General features: G+C 31.3%; 1 protein-coding gene and 1 long non-coding RNA gene across 4 annotated transcripts; one reads left to right on the plus strand and one right to left on the minus strand.

The window, feature by feature from the left end:
* The first annotated feature begins 347 nt into the window (after window positions 1-347).
* On the plus strand, window positions 348-840 carry LOC107398671 (uncharacterized). The gene is made up of 2 exons (XR_001575467.2): window positions 348-638; window positions 691-840. It is a non-coding gene; the product is annotated as an uncharacterized LOC107398671 (long non-coding RNA).
* On the minus strand, window positions 833-23,104 carry LOC657160 (aminopeptidase N). 3 transcript variants are annotated; one of them, XM_008202614.3, is made up of 11 exons: window positions 23,086-23,104; window positions 10,003-10,330; window positions 9,327-9,656; window positions 9,126-9,281; window positions 8,618-9,080; window positions 5,702-6,302; window positions 1,798-2,257; window positions 1,584-1,751; window positions 1,356-1,499; window positions 1,229-1,310; window positions 833-1,182 (listed from the first exon to the last, which is right to left on the minus strand). In XM_008202614.3, exons 2-11 carry the CDS (start codon window positions 10,224-10,226, stop codon window positions 1,021-1,023), a joined length of 2,790 nt encoding a protein of 929 aa, XP_008200836.2. In that variant the 5' UTR covers window positions 10,227-10,330; window positions 23,086-23,104; the 3' UTR covers window positions 833-1,020. The 3 variants fall into 3 exon arrangements, with proteins under 3 accessions (XP_008200836.2, XP_008200834.2, XP_008200835.2); XM_008202612.3 differs by lacking the exon at window positions 23,086-23,104 and adding an exon at window positions 18,624-19,010; XM_008202613.3 differs by lacking the exon at window positions 23,086-23,104 and adding an exon at window positions 14,214-14,399.
* Between the last annotated feature and the right edge of the window lie 374 nt (window positions 23,105-23,478).

Genomic DNA, 23,478 nt, shown 5'->3' on the forward strand with positions numbered 1-23,478 from the left:
TTGCAATGTTGCAAATTACGAGCGCAAATACTTTCAAATGTGTTGCCAACAGACTCAGTATTTCTGGATCAGTGTGTATTATGTAGAATACGCCTTCTTTAATTTTTAGAATCGCAATATCTCGATAAGGGTGACTCGTAGAAAAAAAAGTATAAAAATATTTTTTGTAGACAATTGCATGGTCTAAACTTTTGTCTGACCTATTTTAAGCTAGCATTTACCGTTTACGAGAAAAAATGAAAAAATCGATACTTTTGAACTATACCCTTGAATATTTTTTTTGCACACATGGGATCGGTTGGGACTTTTGATACTTTATTTGTAATAGTGTACTATAGACCTGTATCAATTTTCAGCTCTATGCGAATTTTTGCAAGCTTACCACTATTTTGATGTCTATTTTGACCGGACTAATATGAATACAAAACCGAAGATTGATCCCCGACGACTTCGTAATGAAAAAAGCGGGAAAATTATAATTTAAAATTTTGCTTTGAATTACTTAATGTTCAATGAACTAAAAAGATAAGGCATAAGCACATTTCCAGCTAGAAGCACGTATTAAATTTCAGTTGGTAATTGTACAGCAAAAACTGAACACGTTATGGATGAGAAAAAAGCTAACAATGAGAGTCAAAGTAAGATAGATTTGTTGCTTTAGTAATTTTATTTGTATTATTTTATTTTTAGAATCTACAAAAGGCAAAACAAGCACTCAAAAAAATGTAACGCTAACTATTCCAACCGTAATTATGACACCTGCAACACCTCCGACGAGTCCAAATAAAAAACCTATGTAATTGAACAAAAAAGGTAAATAAAACACCTGGTATTATTGTTTATTAATGTTTCTATTAAAAATAAATTATGAAATCGTCTCGACCTGATAAAATAGAGTAGAAAAAGCACAATAAAACATTAACAAGAAGGTACAGTTACACTATCACTTTACATTCTTTGGATGTCAAACAGTTGATGCAATAAAGTTAAAATACTAATTTGTCTAGTCTAGTTAATTAATTACGCATGGAAATGTTCTTTGTTATCAATCAACCACTTTTCAACATTGTGGTAATTCTTCTTCATCCAAGCCACGTTTCCTCTTACTCTCTCAATGGCACTATCAAAGGCCTGACTTGCAGTCCCCAAATTGTGCCTGACTTGGTTCCTAAACCTTACAAGCTGAAAAAAAAATTGAGAAAACCAGCCAACAATGGGCGAAAATCACCTCAGAAAGTTGATATTCAGTGTTCATAAACCGCGGCAAACTCTTCACCATTTTACTAATAATATTGAAACCTTCGCCGTAGCTAAAATTTTAAATTGTGATGTGAACCAACGATTAAGATACTCACAATGATATCAATTTGTCCCAATTTGTTCTCAGGAAATCGAAAGCTAAAGTGTTGGCAATATTGTTGTCACACACCGATTTGAAAACTCTGTCTGCGTCTTGAATACGTATACTGGAATGATTGCGGACCAAATTATCCAGATACCTGTTAATTGTAGTTATTTATTAGGAAAATTAGAAGAAATTAGTGCTGGCAGACAAGAGAGTAGATTTATTTCGCTAAAAATACCTTGAAAGTAGCCATTTCTGGGTGGTGCAGCCCAAAGCGTCCAAAAGGACGTTCTTTTCGCTCACTGAAGACGTGTTCAAGTATCGGTTGAAAGCAAATCTCCATTCGGCCTCGCTCCCTTGTCTGATCGCCGTACAATAGACAACATCACGAATATTCGGCGGGATTCTAAATCAATCAATTAAAAAAATTCCACTTTGAATTTTTGCCTCACGTTCTTGCATATTCCATCCAATCCCTGAACATACGATGCGATGTAATGGCACATTCTGAGTCCGTTTTACGGCAAGCCCACTTCAAAACCATTTTGCGAATTTTCTGGTGGAGATAGTTTTCAGAACCGTAGTCCAAATCGGAGTTTACTGTCCGATAAGTGTCTCTAAATATCGTCGAAACGAACGATTCAAATAGGCCAAAAGCTGGAGTTGCGGATAACATATCACTCAAAAATTCCAGTTTTTTGAACGCCACGTTTGTCGGAACAAACATAATGAATTTGTCACGTAGGGCCATATGTTGGACTAGTTTCAAGGGAATGTCATAATCTAGCAAATTTGCGCGGGCTAGGTCCATTGAATCGCTAATTAATTGCGCCCTAATTATGGTCGGGAGAGACATTAGGTGCCGTGTAAGCGATCTCCAATTAGCCTCGTCGTAGTTTACGATGTAATAGCCTGGAAGAAATAATCAAAACTGGTCAATTCGAAAAGAAAGTAACAAATAAATAGGTGTACAAAATAATTATGGATATGTTTAAATGAATAAATAAAAAATAACCTTAAATTATTTGGTACATTTTTCTAAACAAAATTAAAAATTCAATGTAGGTATGTATTTACACATAATTTTATTATGAGAAAATGATTGCAATAATTTGAGAACAAAAAAAATTAATGTAGTTTTTTGCATTTCACGCCCATACCATGAAAATATGGGATATAGTGGCGGTCAGCTTGATTTGCGTGTGCGTCATCAATTTCATTTTTTCATTACCAACACAAAGCTATAAAAAATTATCAAAAACAATGCAAATTTAAACAGCTAAGGGCTATCTAAGGGTGGTATCCTTGAACATTAATTTACATGTGCACTTCGACAACACCGTCAAGTGTCACGAATTTGTCAACCTGACATTGACAGTAAATTATAGACGTCGTCGCATGGTTGTCGAAAGTGTTATCGGTGTTAATCGCAAGTATTTTCCGTTCGTTTATTGTGTTTTGTGATTTGCGTTTCGTTAGGTTTTTGATTCTGCGTTTATTAGTTCTTGTTTTGTGAATCTGTATTTTTTGTAACAACCCATAATTTAAACACTTCGTAACCTCAAGTTTGTCACCGCTATGCCCCTGCTATGTAAACGTAGTGACAGAAATGTCAGATGACGCACACGCAAACGGAGCTGAGCGCTACCATAACATTAAAGCACCAAATTGAAGCGTGTTAGAAATTTTTTTTTATGTTGAAATATATATTTTTTGGGCAACTAGAAGTATTTATTTTTCCATTGGAACTAAAACTTGAAACACCCTGTACCGGGTGCTGCATTTTGGATGTCCAAATAGGGAATCTCCGAAACTAAGATGTTTAGAGAAAAACGAGTGACACATTCTCGGGTTCGTTTTTTTTTTTTAAAATAGTTTCTGTCAAATCCTCATCCCACTATCGTCATTTGTTTTCGACTTATAAACAAAGGTTGACATTTTAGCGAAACCTTAAAAAAATCATATCTTCTTTATTATACACAAAATACACATTTGAAACAAAAACATTGTAGACACTTTTTACAGAGAATTTAATAGTGTTATCAGCGATGTGTTTAACCCTTCATTTAGCTGAAACAGCAAAAAGTTTTATTTTTTTTTAATGGGAATCATAGCCATAGGCGGCTGTGATATTTTTGAAAAGCTTATTTTTTTCTGATCTGATATGTCTATTTGAGTAAAAATTTATTTTTAATGATTTAAAAGAAACAAAACATTTTGTTTTTCTGTATAGTAGGCCATGAAAAAATTTTGGATTTTCATTTAAAACTATGAAAAATATATTACCCAAGAAGAACTTATTTATAATTTAATAATTTTTTAAATACTAAATACTTAACAAACAGCATAATAAATTATTAACAGATCAAATATTTTGCGATTAATAATTTAATTAATAATTAATTAATAAAATTAGATTTAAAAGGCACTGCATAACCAACCGCCGGCGGTACTCTTAATTTATACTAGAAAGACCGTCGTCCGGAGGCATTATCGCCTCACGTATCAAAAAGCCGGCGGAATTACGAATTAAATCGTTATTTTCGGCGGTTTAATATGAATTTATCGATGGATGCCGCCGGTCGGCGGTATTCTCTATTTAAAATGTTAAATACCGTCATATCTAACCTTATATTTTAATCTTTCATTTTCATAGTATTTATCTACATCTTGTCCACCTGAATACACATGTCAATTTCAATTTACTTTATAGAATAAAACGTAGAAATCACTGAGTATATTGAAATAGATAAATAAAGCAAAAGGTAAAACTAAAATCAATCTTCGTTTGGAATAAATTATTCAAAGCATTGAAATAATCTTCGGAAGTGTCGCCCAGCTTCATTTTTTCACAAACGTTACGTATAACCTGCGTATACTGACTAAAGAAAAAAATATGGAAATATGAAAATTTATTATTGTTTAAAGTAGGTAGTTTAAACTAATCACTTGTCTTCAAAAAGTAATAATTGGTGAAAGATATAAGTCTAAACAAATAACATAAATATATGTTAAAGATGAAATTTTATTTTGATTTTGTGTTATGCACATTTTATTCTCAAATGATAACCCAGTATGAAAATGTCTTTCGACAAAAACTAAATTTAAGTGAGGTGGTTGTAATTTTCTGTTTGCAGTCTTGACCAAAAAAAATGTTCTATGGTAGGTTGCTATTCAGAAAAATTGAGCTCAAAATCGAACTCAAAAACGAAAAAAATATAATTTTTTTTTTGGAAAACGATCACATTTTTACAGTACTACCTAAAAACTGTGAATATACCTAATTTTTATTCTTACATTTCCGTATGTCCACACGACTGTTGTTCACTTGAATAAAACAAATGTTTGTTTAATTTTTGAAAAAACTAATTGATGAATGTACAGTAAGTCCGTTTTTATGAACAATTGTCAGTGTCAAAATCGGGTACAAAAGTAGTTCATATTTTCATTAAGTACCCGGGTTTGGGGTGAGCAATACACCTAGTTATATAACTAGATACTAAAGTGCAATTAAAATTTTCACAATGACATTAATTGCTGACGTTTTTCGAAAATTTCAAAGTCGACCAGTTTATTGGAAAGCTAATAAAGCTAGTAAAACATGCAACCAAGCAACAATTATGAGAAATAACATGGATGGTTTAAAAGGCTCTGTGATTGGTCAAATTAAAACGTTCTTTTCTTGAATACGTAACATTTTCGACGTCACCTCCATTGCACTTCACTAAATCATAAAAAAGTGTATTTGTTCAATTGAAAAATAACTTTAACATAGCTTATTTTGATAACTTCACATTTTTTACTTTTTTACCGTTCACAAAATTTCTAGATTATTCACACCATTCATGAAATAGTTTTTCCGTGGCCAACTACTTTCAAATATTTTAAATATATTTTTATCAAAAGTATATAAAAAATATCAAACTGTATTTATAATGTTTTCAGTTTAGAAAAAATAAGCTTTTCGAAAATGTCATAGCCAACTATGATTCCTATTAAAAAAATTAAACTTTATTTTATTACAGCTAAACAAAAGGCTAAAAAAATCGCTGATAACATTATTATATACTTTGTAAAAAAGTGCGTGTATAATGTCTTTGTTTTAAATGTGTATTTTTATATGAAAGAAGATATGATTTTTTTAAGAGTTCGCTAAAATGTCAACTTTTGTTTATAAGTCAAAAACAAAAGACGATAGCGAGATACGATTTTGACCAAGATTATTTTCTCAAAAAACGGACCCGAAAATATGTCACTCTTTTTTATCTAAACCTCTTAGTTTAAGAGATCCCCTATTCGGACATCCAAAGTGGCGCATCTGTATGTGTTTTCTCGAGGTTCAGTTGATAAAAATACCTGTTTGGTTAATGTTGATGAGGTACCACAACGAAGTGTTGAGGTTAATTGTGACCATGGGCTCATTTTTGAGCCACACTGTAGGCTGCGTTTCAAAATTACCACCATTTGTTGTAACTGAAACTGGGACCCACCAAGTGGAACTATCGTTGTGGTTATCCGTAAATAAAAATCTTTTCTGAGACAAAATTAGTTTTTTGTTTGCTGGGTCCCTGATAGCTGTGATAACGGGAAACCCTGGCTGTTTGGTCCATGAGTCCATCACATCTTTGACAGTAACTGATGGTTCTAGGGCCCCTTTTCGGTGGGCAACTTCCGTCAAGGCCCCAAAAAGATCGTCACGGTCCCCATTGCTGTATTCGTACTTTCGTAAATAGTTGATAAGTCCAGTTTTGAACGCATCTTCGCCCAGAAAATTGTTCATCATTCGGACCACCGAGGCCCCTTTGGCGTACGACAGCTCGTCGAAAGTCTGTCGAATTTGACGACTGTTCTTCACTTCGTAGGAAATGGGTCGTGAGGATTGTAACGCATCGAGAGCAAAAGCACGAGCTGTTTCACTGAAAATAAACTCTTCTTTGATGTTCCAAGAAGGTTCGGCCTAAAAAATGTCAACAGTGGTGAAATCAAGGAAAAAACTGCGGATTAAATTAAAGTAACTAACTAATTGCGGATTAAATTAATGACGTTTCTATAAATCCGCAATTAAATGCGTGATTAACTAATTACGTGACCAAATTGAATCAATTTTATTGGTTTATTCGCGTTGTTAACTTTTAACAACGAATTAAAATTTGATGAAGCTTACTTTATATGTATAAACCGGCCCTAAGTAACTAAAAAAAAAATGGAAAACTAAGACATTAGATCGAGTTGTATAAAAATTGACTCACCTATTTACTCCAAATTTAAACCCATAACAACAATTTCAGCAAAAATCGTCGCAATAGGTTTAAATCAGGATCGATTAATTTTTTATACAACTCGGTCTAAGAAACTAAAACTTAAAAACCAAAAAATTGTTAACAAGTGAAAAGTAGAAAAATTCATAAATGATTAAGAAACTATGATGAGAGAGTTAAATGATGTCCTTCTGAAAAATAAAAGTCTGAGACAAAAAATACTAACAAACTAAACGATTGAAAGTTGAAAAGACTATCTAACTAGAAAATTAATAAAAAGAAAAATAAATTAAAAAATGAAACACTGAGACGTACTCTAAGCGCGGTTTCTGGTACTTCAGTTAAATTTTATGTCTCCGTTAAGGTAGAGCTTTAGCGAATCTAAAAATATTTTTATTATACATAGAGTGTTGTATACACGGTGGTGAAACAAAGTTATATTTTTTAAATGGAACAGCCTAAATATTTTTGCATAATTACACAAAAAAATGTGTAACTTATAAACTATTTTGGGTGTCTTTTCGTTTCAGAATTATTCAACTTTTCGTTATAAAAAAGATCAATTTTTTGAAAAATTACTGCGAAGTCGCCTATAAATATTTTCCGATAAATTTCTAATAGAAAAACTCAGAATATTCTATAATTTTAGCAATAGTCGACTTTTACTTGAAATGCACAGGTAATGTACAGAGTGCACCAAAAAGCAAAAAGTAGAATAACTATTTTTTTTCAAATGGAACACCATGTATTTCTTTCTACGTATCGATAGCATTTTTCATAAGCTTTCTAATAATATGCGGTTTGTATAGCAAATTAGAAATATTTCTTAAAGTGTTATTTTTTTATTTTTTTATTTTTTTATTATTAATTCTTGATGAGGAGTAAAATGCATGTATGTATCAAGAAATAATTAAATTACTAATTTAATTACTTAATTAGTCACATTAGTACATATGAAAAAAATAAACTACCATTTGACTTATCAGATTCTAGGATAAAAAATTTTCTTGTAATAACATATTTTTTTTTTTAATTTCAAAAAATGTTTTAAATTTCCTATGCAAACCCTATACCATTAGAAAGCTTATGCAAAATACTTTTGATACGTATAAAAAAATACATGTTCCATTTGAAAAAAAAATGAGTTATTCAACTTTTTGCGTTTTGATACAGCCTGTACATTATCTGCCTGTTTCAAGTAAAAGTCAACTATTTGCTAAAACTGCAAGATTTCTGAGTTTTTCTGTGGCAAATTTGTCGGAAAATATTCATTGGCAAAGTTGAACAATAACGAAAGGAAAAGAGATAGACCCATAATAGTTAAAATAAAGTTACACAGTTTTTTGCGTAGAATCTAATTGTGCCAAAAAAATATAGGGTGTTCCATTTAAAAAAATATAATTTTGGTTCACCAGAACGCCCTGTGTATAACAAAAATATTTTTAGTTTGTGTACTTTAACTCGATCTATCGTAAATAAAAACAACATGGGAATATTTTAACGAGTAAAACAGTTATAGACCGATTACACACCCCTGAGTCACCCTGTATACTTAAAACTAATAAGTAAAAATAAAATAATAAACTGATAAACTAATTTTGTAAGTGGCTTTAATTTTACGAAATATTACTAGTCAAATTTTTGCGTCATTCATATTAGAAAATTTAATAACTGAAAATAAACTTTTTTCGGTTTAAGATACAATAAATCCTAAGAAACAAATTTGTAGAACTTTGAATTTCCTACAGAAAAATCACCATCTTTCTATTTAGGTTTCAGTCGAGTTTAAATTAATCTTCTGACACTTAACCAACGGCAGAATGAACTTAAACCACTGAAAACCAAAATATGGTTTTGGGAATTTTTTCTCAAAACAGTCAAAGTTTGAAATTTTTTAAGTATAGATTCTAATGAAATTTTTGCATTAAGTAGGTCGTACCTTTATCTGTATGTAAGTATTTTTTTGTTTTGTTTTTGAGTCAATCGGGTTAAGGCAACTATAGAAAAAACTTACAAAATCAGCTCCTAGGTATTGCAAATAGGTGGCAAAACCCTCCTTCAACCACAAATCGTTCCACCACTTGGGGGTGACCAGATTACCAAACCACTGATGTCCCAATTCGTGCGATAAAATCGTGGCAATGGTCCTCTTGGTGTCAACATCAGGCTCATCGGTATTGTACAAGAGAGAACTCTCCCTGAAAGTGATCAAACCCCAATTTTCCATCGCATTGTACCCAAAATCGGGAATCGCCACGATATCAATTTTGGGCAAAGGAAACGCAATGTTGAAGTAATTTTCGAAATAGTGCAAAACTTTTGGCGCAAACTCTGCTGCATATCTTGCTTGGATCCTCAGAGTTTCCCTGGTCCAGACTTTGATTAACTTATCCGAAGAGCCATAAGCTTGTAAATTACTGACGACGAAAGCGACCAAGTAAGGGGACATTTTCGGTGTTGTCTCGTAATAATCCCAACTAAAACCAACGGTTAATTTGTGACCAATCAAGGTTTAAACCTACTCAGAGTCGGATTTGATCAAAGGCATGTTTGCCAAGGAAGACATATTCGACGGTCTCCCAACAATTAACGAAAAATTTGCCTTGAATGAAGGCTCATCGAAGCAAGGGAAAGCACGCCGGGCATCTGTCGGGGAAAATTGGGTGCTCGCCAAATATCTAAAATATCACACTTAGAAGAGCCCAAAGACGATTATTTATTACTTGACACTATTATTTTCATCGTATTGGCTCCGATAAAATCCTTGCAAATGGTTGTTTAAATGCCCGACGTATGTTAACTCTAGAGTGTACATAATATTTTTATCCAGAGACGAGTCCAAAACTATTTTGTATCGCTCCCCAGGGACGTAATCCTGCCTTGAGATGCCTAACGGAGTGTTGCTTTTAACCGAGCGCACTTTCACTGATTGTTTATCAATTTCGATGTCTTTCACGTTGAAAATGATTTGATCGGTTTGCTCTTTCACGTGCATGGTTATTGTGACAGTGCCATCGAACGTCAGATTGGAGAAAAAAGGACGTACTTGGATTCTGCAAAAGAGCAGCTGTTTGCAGCAAAACATTGAACGGTTTATTTGAATTAAAAAGCCATAGGATGAGCATAAATTGAAACAAGAGTAAACAATGGCGTAACAGCAATAAAATAAATCACCGTCATACTTCAGCTAATAATAGATCGATCATTTTTTCGTAGCGCATCAACAATGACCATATTATTATTGCCTAGTTGTCCTTGATTGTCTTGGCAGTAAATGTCTTAATAAATAACTTTGCAATGATGCGTGCTAAATAAATCGACACTTGCCTTAAATAATTGGGTTCAATTACAACAAACCGTTTGAATTCTTAGCGGATGCATTAACAAAACTGTTCCTACCTATAATGCGTCGGTTCTAAACTCCTGGGAAGCCTCTCGTCAAGTTCCAAGCTGGGACTATCAATTTTTGTTAAGCTTATTTCGTCAGATATGCTTGGGAGGCCGTCATCGCCCACCCTTAAGTCACTAGGTCGAGTATCAGAAGCTTGACTACATCTAGGAACGACGAAGAAAAAGACTAATAAACCTACAAGTATTGCTAATAGAAGGGCTCCTATCGCCATTAGGGCGCAAAGGGATTTTGGTATAACTAAACCGCCAGGTTCTCGATTTACGGTGTACTTCTTTTGGTTGGTGTTGTTCTCCAAGTCCACCGCAGTGGGCACACCTGAAATGGTGATTCAGTGTTTGAATTGCTCACTCTGTACACAAAATTTACGACATTAATTTGCACATTAAAAATTGCTTCGGGGACCTTGAAACACATCATGTTACTCATCTATGAAGTTTGAATTTTAAGTTAGTTGGGAAATTTCGAGGCAAAACATAAAATTGGAACTTCAAGAAGTTTTTACAAGTTTGGAAAGTAAATTAGCAAAACAGCATTTAATTAAATATCTCTAGTTAGCATATGGGCAAAGAATCAAAATTTGTATTAACTTTCAAACGCATTTCAAACAAATTAAACAAAATTTATTGCCAAAATAATAATATAAATTAAAATTAAAGCAAAAATTAAATTTTTGCTGTGTAAACGATGCGGAACATAATTAAAAAAAGTTAAAAAGTACCTACAGACTTGCAAATGATTCACAATTTAGATTCACATGAAGAAAAGGTTTGTTAGATATGAAATGTAATAAACTAATGAAAATGGTAAATGAAATTTTTATCCAAATACCGGTAGTATTTTTATTAAAATTTAGATCAATTTAGAATTGTTCAAAATTTGGATTTCGCTTTTGCTTTTTAATAAGCCCAGAAGTAAGACATAAAATTTAATAGAAAAAGTAAGCGAAACATTTTTTTTCAAAATTCAAAATTTTTCCGATTCCGACCACCTATTCATATTGTCTTTAATTTTTTGTTAAAAATTTATTGAAATTAATACTTTTTATAATAATATAACTTTAACAAAGGCAGAACATTAATATTGCAGTTTTGCTTTTTATATTCTTTCAAGATTCAGAATTTAAAGGAACAGGGAAGTCGAGGATGTATTTAAATACAAACAAACTTAAAACTACAAAAAAACTTAAATTTAAAATTAATAAAGTGGAGAAAATGAAACACATTCAAAACCGAAAAATCTGAAAGCTTCTGCAAATTTTAAAAAACTCATATAAAATTCATATAAAGAAATAAACTACAAAAAAGCAAATTCTAGAAAATTTTAAATAAAGTTTTCCAGATTTTAACTTCTCATTACAATGCAGTTAGATTTCTAATACCAATGATTTTTAATACATCTAACTGAATTGTAATGAAAAGTTAAAAGCTTAAAATTTAATAAACCTAAGAGGTCATTTGATTAATAATAATAATATTGCCGTGAGTCTTATTTTTTCTTAATTCCAGCTATTTATTTTGTCTCATTTTAATTTTATAATCCTTCTATTACATCATTAACAAATGAGAAAAAAATATAAAATTCAATGCAACTTCACATCATTTAAAAGCGTGCAATAGTTAATGTACAAGTGAAAATAACAATATCATTAAAACAGTCAAACACAACTAATTTGAAAATTCGATCTAAAAACCTAAAAAAAGTACATCCAATATCCACCTGACACACTTCGTTTGTAAAAAAGCAAATAAATGTTCAGAAATTAACAATATTAATTGCGTTACATCAACTAGTATTTCACCTAAAATTTTGAAAAACTTACAACTAGAATTTAATTTAATTGAACAGTCGGTGGATTAGAAAAAAAAAACGTATTTAAATTTCGTTTAAACCGAAAAAACTAGAAATCTAAAGATTCGGGCAAACTAGAAACTCAAAAAAACCTGGAGCAAAAAACTTTAAAAAACCGAACAACTCTAAAAATAAAAATCATAATCTAGAAAAACCAAAGCTCAGAACGATATTTTTATTTTTTATATGTCCCGATTTATTGTCAAAATTAGAGTTTTTGTATATGGTTAAAAAATTGTCGTTATAGTATAGATACGATTTTCCGATATTTCGTAATTTGGAAGTGAAAAATTTTAAATTATTTTACAGATTATACCGGGTAGTCAAAAACTTAGTTGTAAACATGAAAACAAAAAAAAATAATAATTTAAAATAAAAACTGAATAAGTTAACAAAATATGTTTGTAGCTCCAGATTTTTTTTAAATATGACTTAAAGAATTTTTTCAAGATTTTTCCTGTAATCTGCACCTCCTCCTCAACAACGTACCACTGAGTTGGTGCCCCATTTTTTGAGCAGCCTATATAACCTCAAGTTTTTGTTTTCTCTTTCTCGTTATAGTATACATACGATTTTCTGATATTGCATAATTTGAAGGTGAAGAGTTGTCTCAGTTTTGTATTGAATTGTGTATTGTTTTTATTTTACAGATTATAACCTCAAGTTTTTATTTTCTTTCATTTCATTTATAAAATCACTTTAAAAAACACAACGTTACTGTTGATATATATACAGAGGGTCCGTTTTTTAAGCTCCACCATGGGGATCTCAATTATTATACGAACTCGGTTAAATTAGAGCAAAGTTGCGCATTTTGGTGCTGAACAATTATCTGCAAGAAAATATGTAGTGTCATATTTAGTTTTTGGGTTGTTGGAAAAAACGGAAATTTGAAATTTTCGTTGTAATTTTTTTGAGCGAAAACCAAAAGAAGTAAAACGGTCTTCAGACACTTTTTTACAAAGAATCTAAATCTGTCACCGTATTTTCCAAAGCGTCCTTGATGTCAGAGTTACAACACTCAACTCTGGTTTTTCTTATAAAAGCCATATTCGCTCTTTATATTTTTGAAAAGTGTTTTTATTTTTTAATACAACGATGTATCACATGATATGATCGAATCTTACATGTTGACCAAAATGGAGAAAAAACCATTTTTACGAATAGTGCTTTGGAAAAAAACACAACAATTTTGTTTTTGAACAAACTAGATTTTGGAAATATCATTAAATTTATTACTTATTTTAGTTACTTATTTAAACAACATGATAAGCTAGAAATTTATTTTTTCAAAACGAAGAAAGACAAAGTTATAAAAATTCTGCTGGAATATTTAATAGAACCGTCAAAATTCAGTTTGTTAAACAAAAGTTGTGACTTTTTTTTCCAAAGCACTCTTTGCAAAAACGCTTTATTCTTAATGTAAGCATGTAAGATTCAATTATACCATGTGATATATCGTTGCAATCAGGAACAAAAAGACTTTTCAAACATACAAGTATCAAATATGACGTCCAAAGAAAAACCAAAGTTGAGTTTTGTAACTCTGATATTGAGAACGCCTTGGAAATTGCGAGAGCAGGTTTAATTTTTTTTGTAAAAAAATGCCTCAAGAATGTCCTATTTAAAAACGTCTAGTTCTTCTAGTTTTTGGTTAAGAAAATAAAAATTACAAATTTTTGATCTTCAAAAATTAAAAATGATACATCATATTTGTTTAGCATAAAAATATGCATAAAACTTTGCCCTAATTTAACCGATCTTGTATCTCTTACAATAACTAAGATCCTAATGATGGAGCTCAAAAAACGAACGCCCTGTATAGTTCTATATTTTCATCTTTAACAAAACAGATTAAAATATAAAATTCAATACAACTCGACGTCAAGTCTTATAAACACTTATTAGTATTACAGTTACAAGAAATTTAAATAAACTCAGACCAAAAACAAACTCAGAAAAACTTAAAAAAGGCGATTTGTCAGAACAACCAAATGTAGGTTGAGAGAAATGCATCCCAAACAATTTCTGTGCTGTCCCTGAACTTAAAAATTTGAAAGTTCGTCCTAAACTATAAAAAAACGTGTTGAGAGTGCGTGAAATGCGTTTCCGCACAATTGACAACAGGAGATGGAACATCAAAAATCTATTAATAAGTCGGCGAACGCGATTGAGATTTAATTGCCTTCAGTTTTTGCGAATTGGGTCAGAATAATTGTTTGCGTTTAACCTTTGAGACGACATTTGTGTGACATTATTATTTTCCCCAATAAAGTTTTTATTAGGGCCTTCGGTGCTGTTTCTAGGTCATTTGCAATTAAAAAACTAATTGATCGCGCCCGAAAATTACCGTGATTATAGTGTCCGACCATGTTTTTCTTGTCCCACACTAATTAGCACATTTCACTCTCGACGACGTTGGACTGACGACGTCCACCCGGTGCACTGACGCCGATCCCGACGCCGGAAGTCCGAACTCGCGCAGATTTCGTCAAATCAAAAATTATTGTATTTGTCGTCAATTTTATTTTAAACTTTGTTTACAGGTTGGCAATGCGCAGCGCGCTGAGGTAAGCTGTAAAAGAAGATGCGATCGGGTGCGAATGCCAACATTTCCACCATTTATGACTCGCTTCATTTTATTTTAAGTGATTTGTTTACAAACATGCATGCGGAAGTGGCCGTTGACTGTACTGAAGAAAGCTAATACATTTGACCAAGCCGACAAAGGTCAATACCGCTCATTCTATTTTTGAAATTTGCTACGGGTGTTGCAAGCAAAGGTGTGCATGAAACAACGCATTTTTACAAATATTTAGCTTGATCAAGGGATCCATTTATTTTTGTAGCTTTCACAATCTTCCGGCATCGGCGTGACGAAGCTACGACTCTTAATTGAATTGAATGAAACTGATCGATTGTTATATCGCTCTTTGAAATAAAAGATCAGAACAATGCTATTTATAAAACCTTGCGATCAGAATCGGATTTAGATTTGGCAATTTTAATCTCCAAAAATAATATTTAGTAGCATCATTACCAGTTTATAATCCACCTACGAAATAAAACCAATTTTCTTGTGTAAAACTAAAACGATGTTTATTTAATAACTTCTGAAATGCGTCAATAACTCGATTTCGATTAAGCTTGTCATGTTTTGAAATATGAGGAAGCTGACTTTAGATTTTTAGTAATTTTTATTTGAAGTAGCGCCTGGCAAATCGTGCCAAACATTGTATCTCGTGACAGTATTTATTATCGCAGCAGACGTGCGTGTCCATTCATTTATCTTGCAGTTTAAATGACAATCTGTTGAAAATTAAAAAATCAATTAGGCGCAGGTTAATTAAAAATCCAAGTTTACATTCTTAGCTGAAATAATAAACAAACCGGCAACTAAAAGCAGAATTAGAACGGAAATTGTATAACCGATCGTTAAATTTGGAATTACTTGATTTGAACATTTCTGAAACTGCCACAAATTTAAAATCAATCCCAAAACTTACACTAGTTTACAAATTAAGTGTTTCTTTTAATAAGAGATAATTTAGCTTTAAGTTTTGAAAATTTGTTTTTGGTGTTGAGTTTGGCATTCGTTGTTTGTGTGATAAACTAATTGTTAAACATTTTATTTGCTTTAAAATATCATCAAGTGAATGTATTTAAACTCAAACAAGTTTTGATTTGTTTGTGGTAAAATTGTCCTAATAAAACTTTAGCGATGAAATGGTAAACGTTTTCATAAGATTTAAAGTCTTATGAAAAGAGGTATATTAAGGTTTTTGCGATAAAAATATGTTAGCCGATTACTGCTGGTTACAATAAAAGAAACTGACACTAATCAGTACAAGAAAAGAAACAATGTCATTTTTTATTTTTTTAAATTATAAATCAATCTTTTTTGTAGTGTCTTTGGCATTCGTTGTTGACGTGATTAATAAATTGCTTTAAAATATCATCAGGTGAATGTAAATTAAGCCCAAACAACTTTTTCTATGTTTGTGTTTAAATTGTCCTAACAAAACCTGGGTAGCGATAAACACGGTGAATGTTTTTTATGAAGAGTTTTAAGGTTTTTGGGATAAATATATTAGCTGTTTCAAAACTATAAAAACACCAACGTCGCATTTTACCGAATTATTTTTTTAAATAAGATTGATAAAATTGTAAAATAGTTCTCTCACTGAAAGTATAAATCACATTAGCTATTATTCTTTTGAAGTGCATGAATAATTTATAACAGCTAATTTTGAGAGATAATGCGACGTTCGCGTTTTTATAGTTTTGAAACAGCTAATATGTTATTTGTTTACCACTAGTCTACAGTACGATAAACTGTCCCTGACTGTACAAAAAAAGAAACAGTCTGTAACATTTTGATGCAAAAAATGTCAAATACTGGCAACTGATATTTTATAATAAAAATTAAAAAAAATTGACATCATAATTTTTTTAGACGTCAGTATCAGACTTAGGGTTAATTATTCTACCCATACACATTGGTTTCATTTGTTGGTAAAAAACGTTGTAAACTAGTGTTATTTGTTATACAATGTGATTTTAAATGATTTTCATCTAGTCGTCTGTGAATTTTCCAAGTAAAATAAAAAATGTCACTTTATAGAATTAATGACAGGTATTTAGAAACCAAATATTACCATTCTCCATTTATTAAGTCTCCTATTCAGAAAAAAGCTTCGACAATAAAAGTGTTTTCTTGCACAGTGTAACAATTTAAGTGCAATTTAACGAAATTTTTAAAATCAATTAATTGACAATTTGTAAATTTCACAACTAACATTTTTGACATTTATCGACAGAGAATTCAACTGAACAGAGAGGCACATTTTTTTACATGTAAACCAATTTCAAAGTTAACTAGATGAGAATAATTTAAAAACGCATTGCAATTATAAGGTACAAATTAAATGCACAGTATTTTATTTAAACGAAAAATATTTTAGTTAAGTAAAAACGATAAATGCACAGTAAAAATAATAAATCCACAGTAAAATAATAAACGTTCCCTAAAAATGAGCCGTCTAAATGCAAAACTCACTCTTTGCTGAAAATTCGAAAAATTGCTTACTCGCATTTTCATATTTAGAATTTTAACAGCAATTTCATTATTCTATAGTTTTTTTACAAAATTCATTTTTTAATAGAGTAAAACTGTATAAAAGTTTCGAGTTTAGCGCACAACTCACTCTTTGGTTTGACACTTCAGTTGCAAAACTAATCCCTTTACTTTTGGAACCAATTAAAACTGTAGAATAGTATCATGTGACTTTTTGAATTTCCTTACTTCAGTTATTGCTGAATTAAAAATTAAAAAAAAAAGTTTGTTTCAATATATTCCCTATCTGCTGCTTAATGGTTTTTTAATTGTTTCAATCGATTTCGGTTTGATTTAATTAAGTAAATATTTAAATTATTACAATTATTTACATGAATCAGATGCAAAACTCACTCTTTGCTTGTTGTAAATCTAAATTCCTATTTTATCCGTGAGCTACGATTTGTACAACATATAGCATTCAATGTTTAGAGGTATAGTAAAGCCATATAAAGCAAAATGCCCTTCAAATGTTATTACATATCTTTCAAAAACAGTTTTTCGTAAATATATCAAAACTAACTCATTGTCAAAATAATAAATGCGCAGTAAATAATAGCATTTCAAAACTGAGTCTAGAATCCCACATTTTGAGTTTTCGAGTTTTGGGTATGTTTCTTTTCAGAAGCAGATTAGCTTTTGCGCGTTTATTATTTAAACTGTGCAAACTGAAATTAGATACTGTGCATACACGCCAATTTTAATAAAATTCTGTCATTAAATTTTTAACTGTGTAAAAATTATTTAAATACTGATCATTAATTATATTTTACTGATCAAAATCGCATTTATTACTGATCGCTTTATTATTACCCTTCGTTATACCGATCTGATCAATGCTTGCTAAAATCACACCCATTTTATTTTGAGGATTTGCGTACGGAAAAAAGTTATGGTTATGACTGTGATAACTGGATAACATTTGCAGAACACAATATAATTATTTGTTTATGTAAATTGAGACCGTATCGGCCCACATTATTAAATTATTGGCCATAATTCCAAGTGACCTGCTTCGGAAAATTATTAATTAATCTACATTTGGCCTTAACCATTATTAGACTTATCTTTCCGCAATAAAAATAAAATAATTTATGACTACAGTAATACGAATATTTACATTTGTGTATTTATAAGAATAACCACGAAGATAATATTAGCGATGACAGTCCATCCTTGACAATGACAACAATGGTTTTAATTAGAGGATGCAATAATCTCATTTCACACGTTGCGAGATAACAAAAAATTGTTAAACCCATCTAAAGCTCAAGACTTAAAATAGACTAATCGTTGACAAAATTCGATCACGAACGGCTATTTCTAGGGGGAAAATAGGGAAGGAGAGCTATTCGATATCTAAGGGAGGAGTGGCGAAATTAAACAGGAAAAAATAGGTCATGGACAAGTAAAGCGTCGCTAGAAATACAATATTATATTACTTGGTAGCAAATTTTTACAGTTTTTGAAAATTAAAAAAAAAATTATCGTGTGTGGTGACCTATTCCGTTTAATTCAAGGTTAATGAATGATAATATATAGCGACAGGTGAGTGTGATAGTGCTCCTGTTCCCGAGATAAGAGTGTTGTAATTTTTATTCGAAAAAAATGGATTTAACATTTTAAGTAAAATGAAATACTTACTGGAGTACTCAGTCCGGCCCACCATTTTGTGAAATTACAAAAAAAGTCTCTGAGCGTCTATAAACCACCACAACACCAGAGTTTCACCAGTTCTTTGCATCCGATGATGTGATGCAAAACCACACATTTACCTCATTTATTAGCACGTTGCGTACAGATGAGTAATTTCATTCAAATTGATTCACTACTCCAAACAGTGCACCTCATGGAGCAACATTTTAAAACGGCCGGTTTGCCCACACGTTGTTCATTCACCTTTTGTGACAGCAAAACTATCTCGACAGTTCTAGTTATTTACACAACAAATGTAAATTATTCGTTTGAGCACATGTGTTTCACTCAGAAAAGCGAACTGAAATAATGTACTGGATTTATACGTGTGGGTATTGTTATCGGCATATTTTAACAAGCTCAAGATGATGTCATTTTACGCGTAAATATAATTTTATTGCTTGCTTACCCGCATTGTTAACGAAAATTTTAAGTTTATTAGAATGAAAGCTTGAGATGGACGTGGTGTCGGATTTTCTAGGCCATGTGACGCTCTTGCAATGACCACAAAGTCAATATTGACGCGGGTTTATTAGCGCAAATAAGTGAAAATAATGGCGAGGATAAGCAGAAAAATAACAAGAACTTTTGGTGCCACAAAAATTAAGTTTTTAGTTCGAAATTTAATTAATTCATTTTCCCCTTTAATTAAATTTAATTAGCTAATAGACCTAATTAGAAAAAAGAAACAGAAAACACACACATGTTGTCTGTCTTGTGATTGCGACCCAACTTTATGCGCATATTTTCATAATTTTAAAATTAATTTAAAATCTAAGATTACAAAAAATTCCTAAAGCCCTAGAAAGTGATTGTCATTTTATTATTTTTTATAGCCGAAGGCCTTTCAAATGAGCTTTGTTTTCCGCAAAAAACGAAACAATAATGACAATATACAGGGTGATTCAAAAGAACCGTACAATCTCTCGGGTGCTGAAAAAGGACATCAAATTGAATTAAAAGTTCTTATGACAAAAAATTGTTTGAGCCTTATTTTAGGTATAGGTCTTCAAAATAAAATTTTTAAGCTAATTTTTTGATGTTTCAGATAATATGTTTATTTTAGCTCTTGCAATATTAAATAGATACGCGTTCAAAAAAATCAACAATTAATGTCTAATAATGTGCAAAACAATTGAAAATCTTATAAATTGGACAAAAATTAAATTCGACATTCTAGGAAACAAAAGAGCAACAATCGTTTTCCGTTGCTAAGGAAAACATATTAAAAAAAAGTTGCCTAAAAAAACAATCTGACTTTTAACTAAACGCCTTTTGCTATAGTTTGTCCGACACATTTGAATCACCCTGTATTATAAAAAAAACAAAAAATTAAGCAGTCCTAAGAAGTGATCTTATTTTAAGGAGAACATAACTTATTTCACCTATTACTACAACGTTGCTTTCTTTGTTCCAAAAGCTAAATGAGTAAATTTTGGCAATTTCTTTGACTACCAGAATAAAGGGGGTAAATGAACTCGCTTGTTGAACATCCAGTTTGTTTATTTGAAGATTTTCATTACCCGATTAGTATCTTAAAACGAAGCCATAAATCACCACTTTTTTCATTATTTATACCAATTTCTCACCAGCAAAAGAGCTGAAATGAAAGAGTAAGCCAGTAAGTGGGTCCCTGACACAAAAGTCGAGCTCGTTAAACGTCTGATTTAAATAATTCTGTCTTTCCTTTAAGTTATCACCCTATCAGTAAAAAATAAGTGTCATGTAGGTCCACTTAATATGCATTCACTGTCTCTACCGTTAATAAATTAGCTTCCGATTTTTGTAGCTCCTTTTACGTCGGCTTTCATTGCCTTCTAAGCCAATTTTAATGAGTATTTTAATGAGCCCAACTTATTACAGTTAGAAAAATTAAGAGCTTTTTGCGCACTTCCGTTTGAGGACGCGCCCAAAAGCCCGTAAAATTGCACTGAAGGCAATTTCCGTGTCGGAAACAGTCGGATCGTAAACAATTTGGTCAATAAGTCCGAAAATAAACTTTCAGGTGCACCAGAACACAATCTGGGCGAGATAAAGTGTCAACGCTTCCTTCCACTCAACTAAACGACCGTTTTTTACCCGCAAATCTTTGGTGATGAGTTTCACAGACTGTGATTATTTGTTTCGAAAAAATCTTGTTATGACACGATCATAATTAAAATTTACAATGCTTTTTTCAATTGAAACACAAGTTGGGACTTGTAACGCGATATTTTCCACTTTCACCGGTGACAAATGGCCCTTGGACAACCGTGGGAGGGTCCAGCTTATCACGTGTGGTCCGGAATAATATTAAAATTAAATTTCCTGTCATACGTTTCAGTTAGTCATCACTATTCTTTTAACGACCATAAAATGATCTCATGTGTGATAGGGAATGCACCAGAATACAAAAAAATCGTTTCGGATTAATTCCAAAGACAATACGTTTCCGGCCAAAGGCTAGACTGCTTGTCGACCGTGAAATGTGATATTTTGGGCCCAACATATTTACAAATTGGTGGGGCGGCGCCTCTGACAAAAAACAGCCCTTGCGGCTCCACTGATCCTGATTTAAAAAACGTAAACAATTTCGGAAATGACACAAAAAAGCGAAATTAATGTGTGAACTGGATTAAGCCACTAAAATTAGGTATTACAAATCCCCTTTTAAAAACAAATAAAAAAATCTAATAGAGGCAAAACTATACTTATTTCAAGAAATTTTGTTCATCTATCTAGATACCAATAAAAAAAACAAAATTACAAAAACCAAAAATTTAAGTCAAATATAGGCCTATCTGACGTAAAATTATCTGATGATTCTTAAACTGTCTTCATTTTTGTTATACAATTCTTAGTTTTCAAGATATAAGACGAAATACTGTCGTGTTTAATTTTTTTAATTGTCAAAAAGATAAAAAATAGAAATTGACCTAAAAGAATTTGCAGCCCTTTTTCCTAGTTAATTATCTACTTCTGAACAAAATTTTTTATAGCAATCCAGTCAAAATTATACAAATAATCCGAATAAAAAAACTTAATCAAAATTTTTACTATCTATCTATAGGTGTCCGTTTTTCGAGCTCCATCATATGAAGATCTCAGTTATTATAAGAGATACGAGGTTGGTTAAATTAGGGCAAAGTTGCGCATTTTTATGCTCAACAATTATTTAAAAAAAATGATGAGTTATTTTTAGTTTTTAAATTATTGAAAAAAAAAATTGTTTTTATTTTTTTAAGCGTATACCAAACGAACTAGACATTTTTAAGTAGAACATTCTTCAGGCACTTTTTTACAACAAATCTAAATGTGTCATTACTTTTTTCAAGGCGTTCTTGATGTCAGAGGTCCATTACTCAACTTTAATTTTTCTTTTGAACGCCATATTTGATACTTGTATTTTTGAAAAGTCATTTTGTTCCTGATTACAATGATATATAACATGATATGATCGAATCTTACATGCTAATTAAAATTAAGAAAAATGCGTTTTTGCAAAGAGTGCTTTGGAAAAAACATCAAAAATGTTTAACAAACTAATTTTTGCCAGTTCTAATGAATATGCGAGCAGAATTTTTATAACTTTGTCTTGTTTTGTTTTACGAAGAATAAAATTCTAACTTATGTCGTTTAGTTTTTAAATAAGAGTGGAGGAAATGTGGACCTTCCAGAACCAAAGTCAATTAAACCTCTAAATCTAGTTTGTTTAAAAACAAAATTGTTGACATTTTTTCCAAAGCACTCTTCGCAAAAATGCTTTTTTCTCTATTTTAATCAGCATGTAAGATTCGATCATATCATGTGATACATCGTTGTAATCAGAAATAAAAACACTTTTCAAATATACGTAAAACAAATATGGCTTCCATAAGAAAAGAGTGTTGTAACTCGAAAACTTAAAAACTTAAAAAGAGTGCCTGAAGAACGTCCTAGTTAAAAACGTCTGGTTCTTTATTTTCGCTTAAAAAAATAAAAACAAAAGTTACAATTAACGTTTTTTTCCAATAATTCAAAAACTAAAAATGACACATCAATTTTTTTTTACATAATTGTTTAGCATAAAAATGTGCAACTTTGGCCTAACTTAACCGACCCGTATCCCTTATATTAACTGAGATCCCCATGATGAAGCTCAAAAAACAGACACCCTGTATAAATTTAAAAAATCATCAAGATCACAAAAAACACAATTTTAATTCAAAGGTGTACCTATCCGACGTAAAATTATCTGAGGATTCTAAATAAGTCTTCATTTTTGTTCTACAATTCTTAGTTTTCAAAATATTAAACGGAATTGAAAAATAAAAATAGAAATTGACCTAAAACAATTTGTAGCCATTTTTCCTAATAGTTAATTATTACTTCTAAGCAAAATTTTGTAGCAATCGAGTCAGAATTATGCAATAAACCGAATAAAATAACTTACCTAATAAACCTAAACGTTAACTTATCAATTCACACACTAGCAAAGAATCTTGTTTGTTCAGGAGACCGACACTATTCTGATGGTTTAAGGTGACAAAAATAGGGACAAACTAGTCTAAGAATCTTGAAACTAACTGTAAATCGAGAGCAAATCAATTAGGTGAAGTAGTGGTTTAAAAAAACAAGGTTTTATCAGTTGTTTAATTTATTTACAAAGTGAACACATCCCTCGTTTGAAAAAACTTTTCTCACTTCATAACTCATCTCAGCTCCAATGATATTTTCAAGTCGGATGATCCCTCCCCCAATCCCTGGAAAAATCTGTCTCATTGGCTGCATCCAAATGTGTCTCATGTAAATGAGATGTCCTCAGAAAACCACACAGTGTGTGTCT

The sequence above is a fragment of the Tribolium castaneum genome, chromosome 4, assembly GCF_031307605.1.
Source record: "Tribolium castaneum strain GA2 chromosome 4, icTriCast1.1, whole genome shotgun sequence".
In the NCBI taxonomy this organism is placed as follows: domain Eukaryota; kingdom Metazoa; phylum Arthropoda; class Insecta; order Coleoptera; family Tenebrionidae; genus Tribolium; species Tribolium castaneum.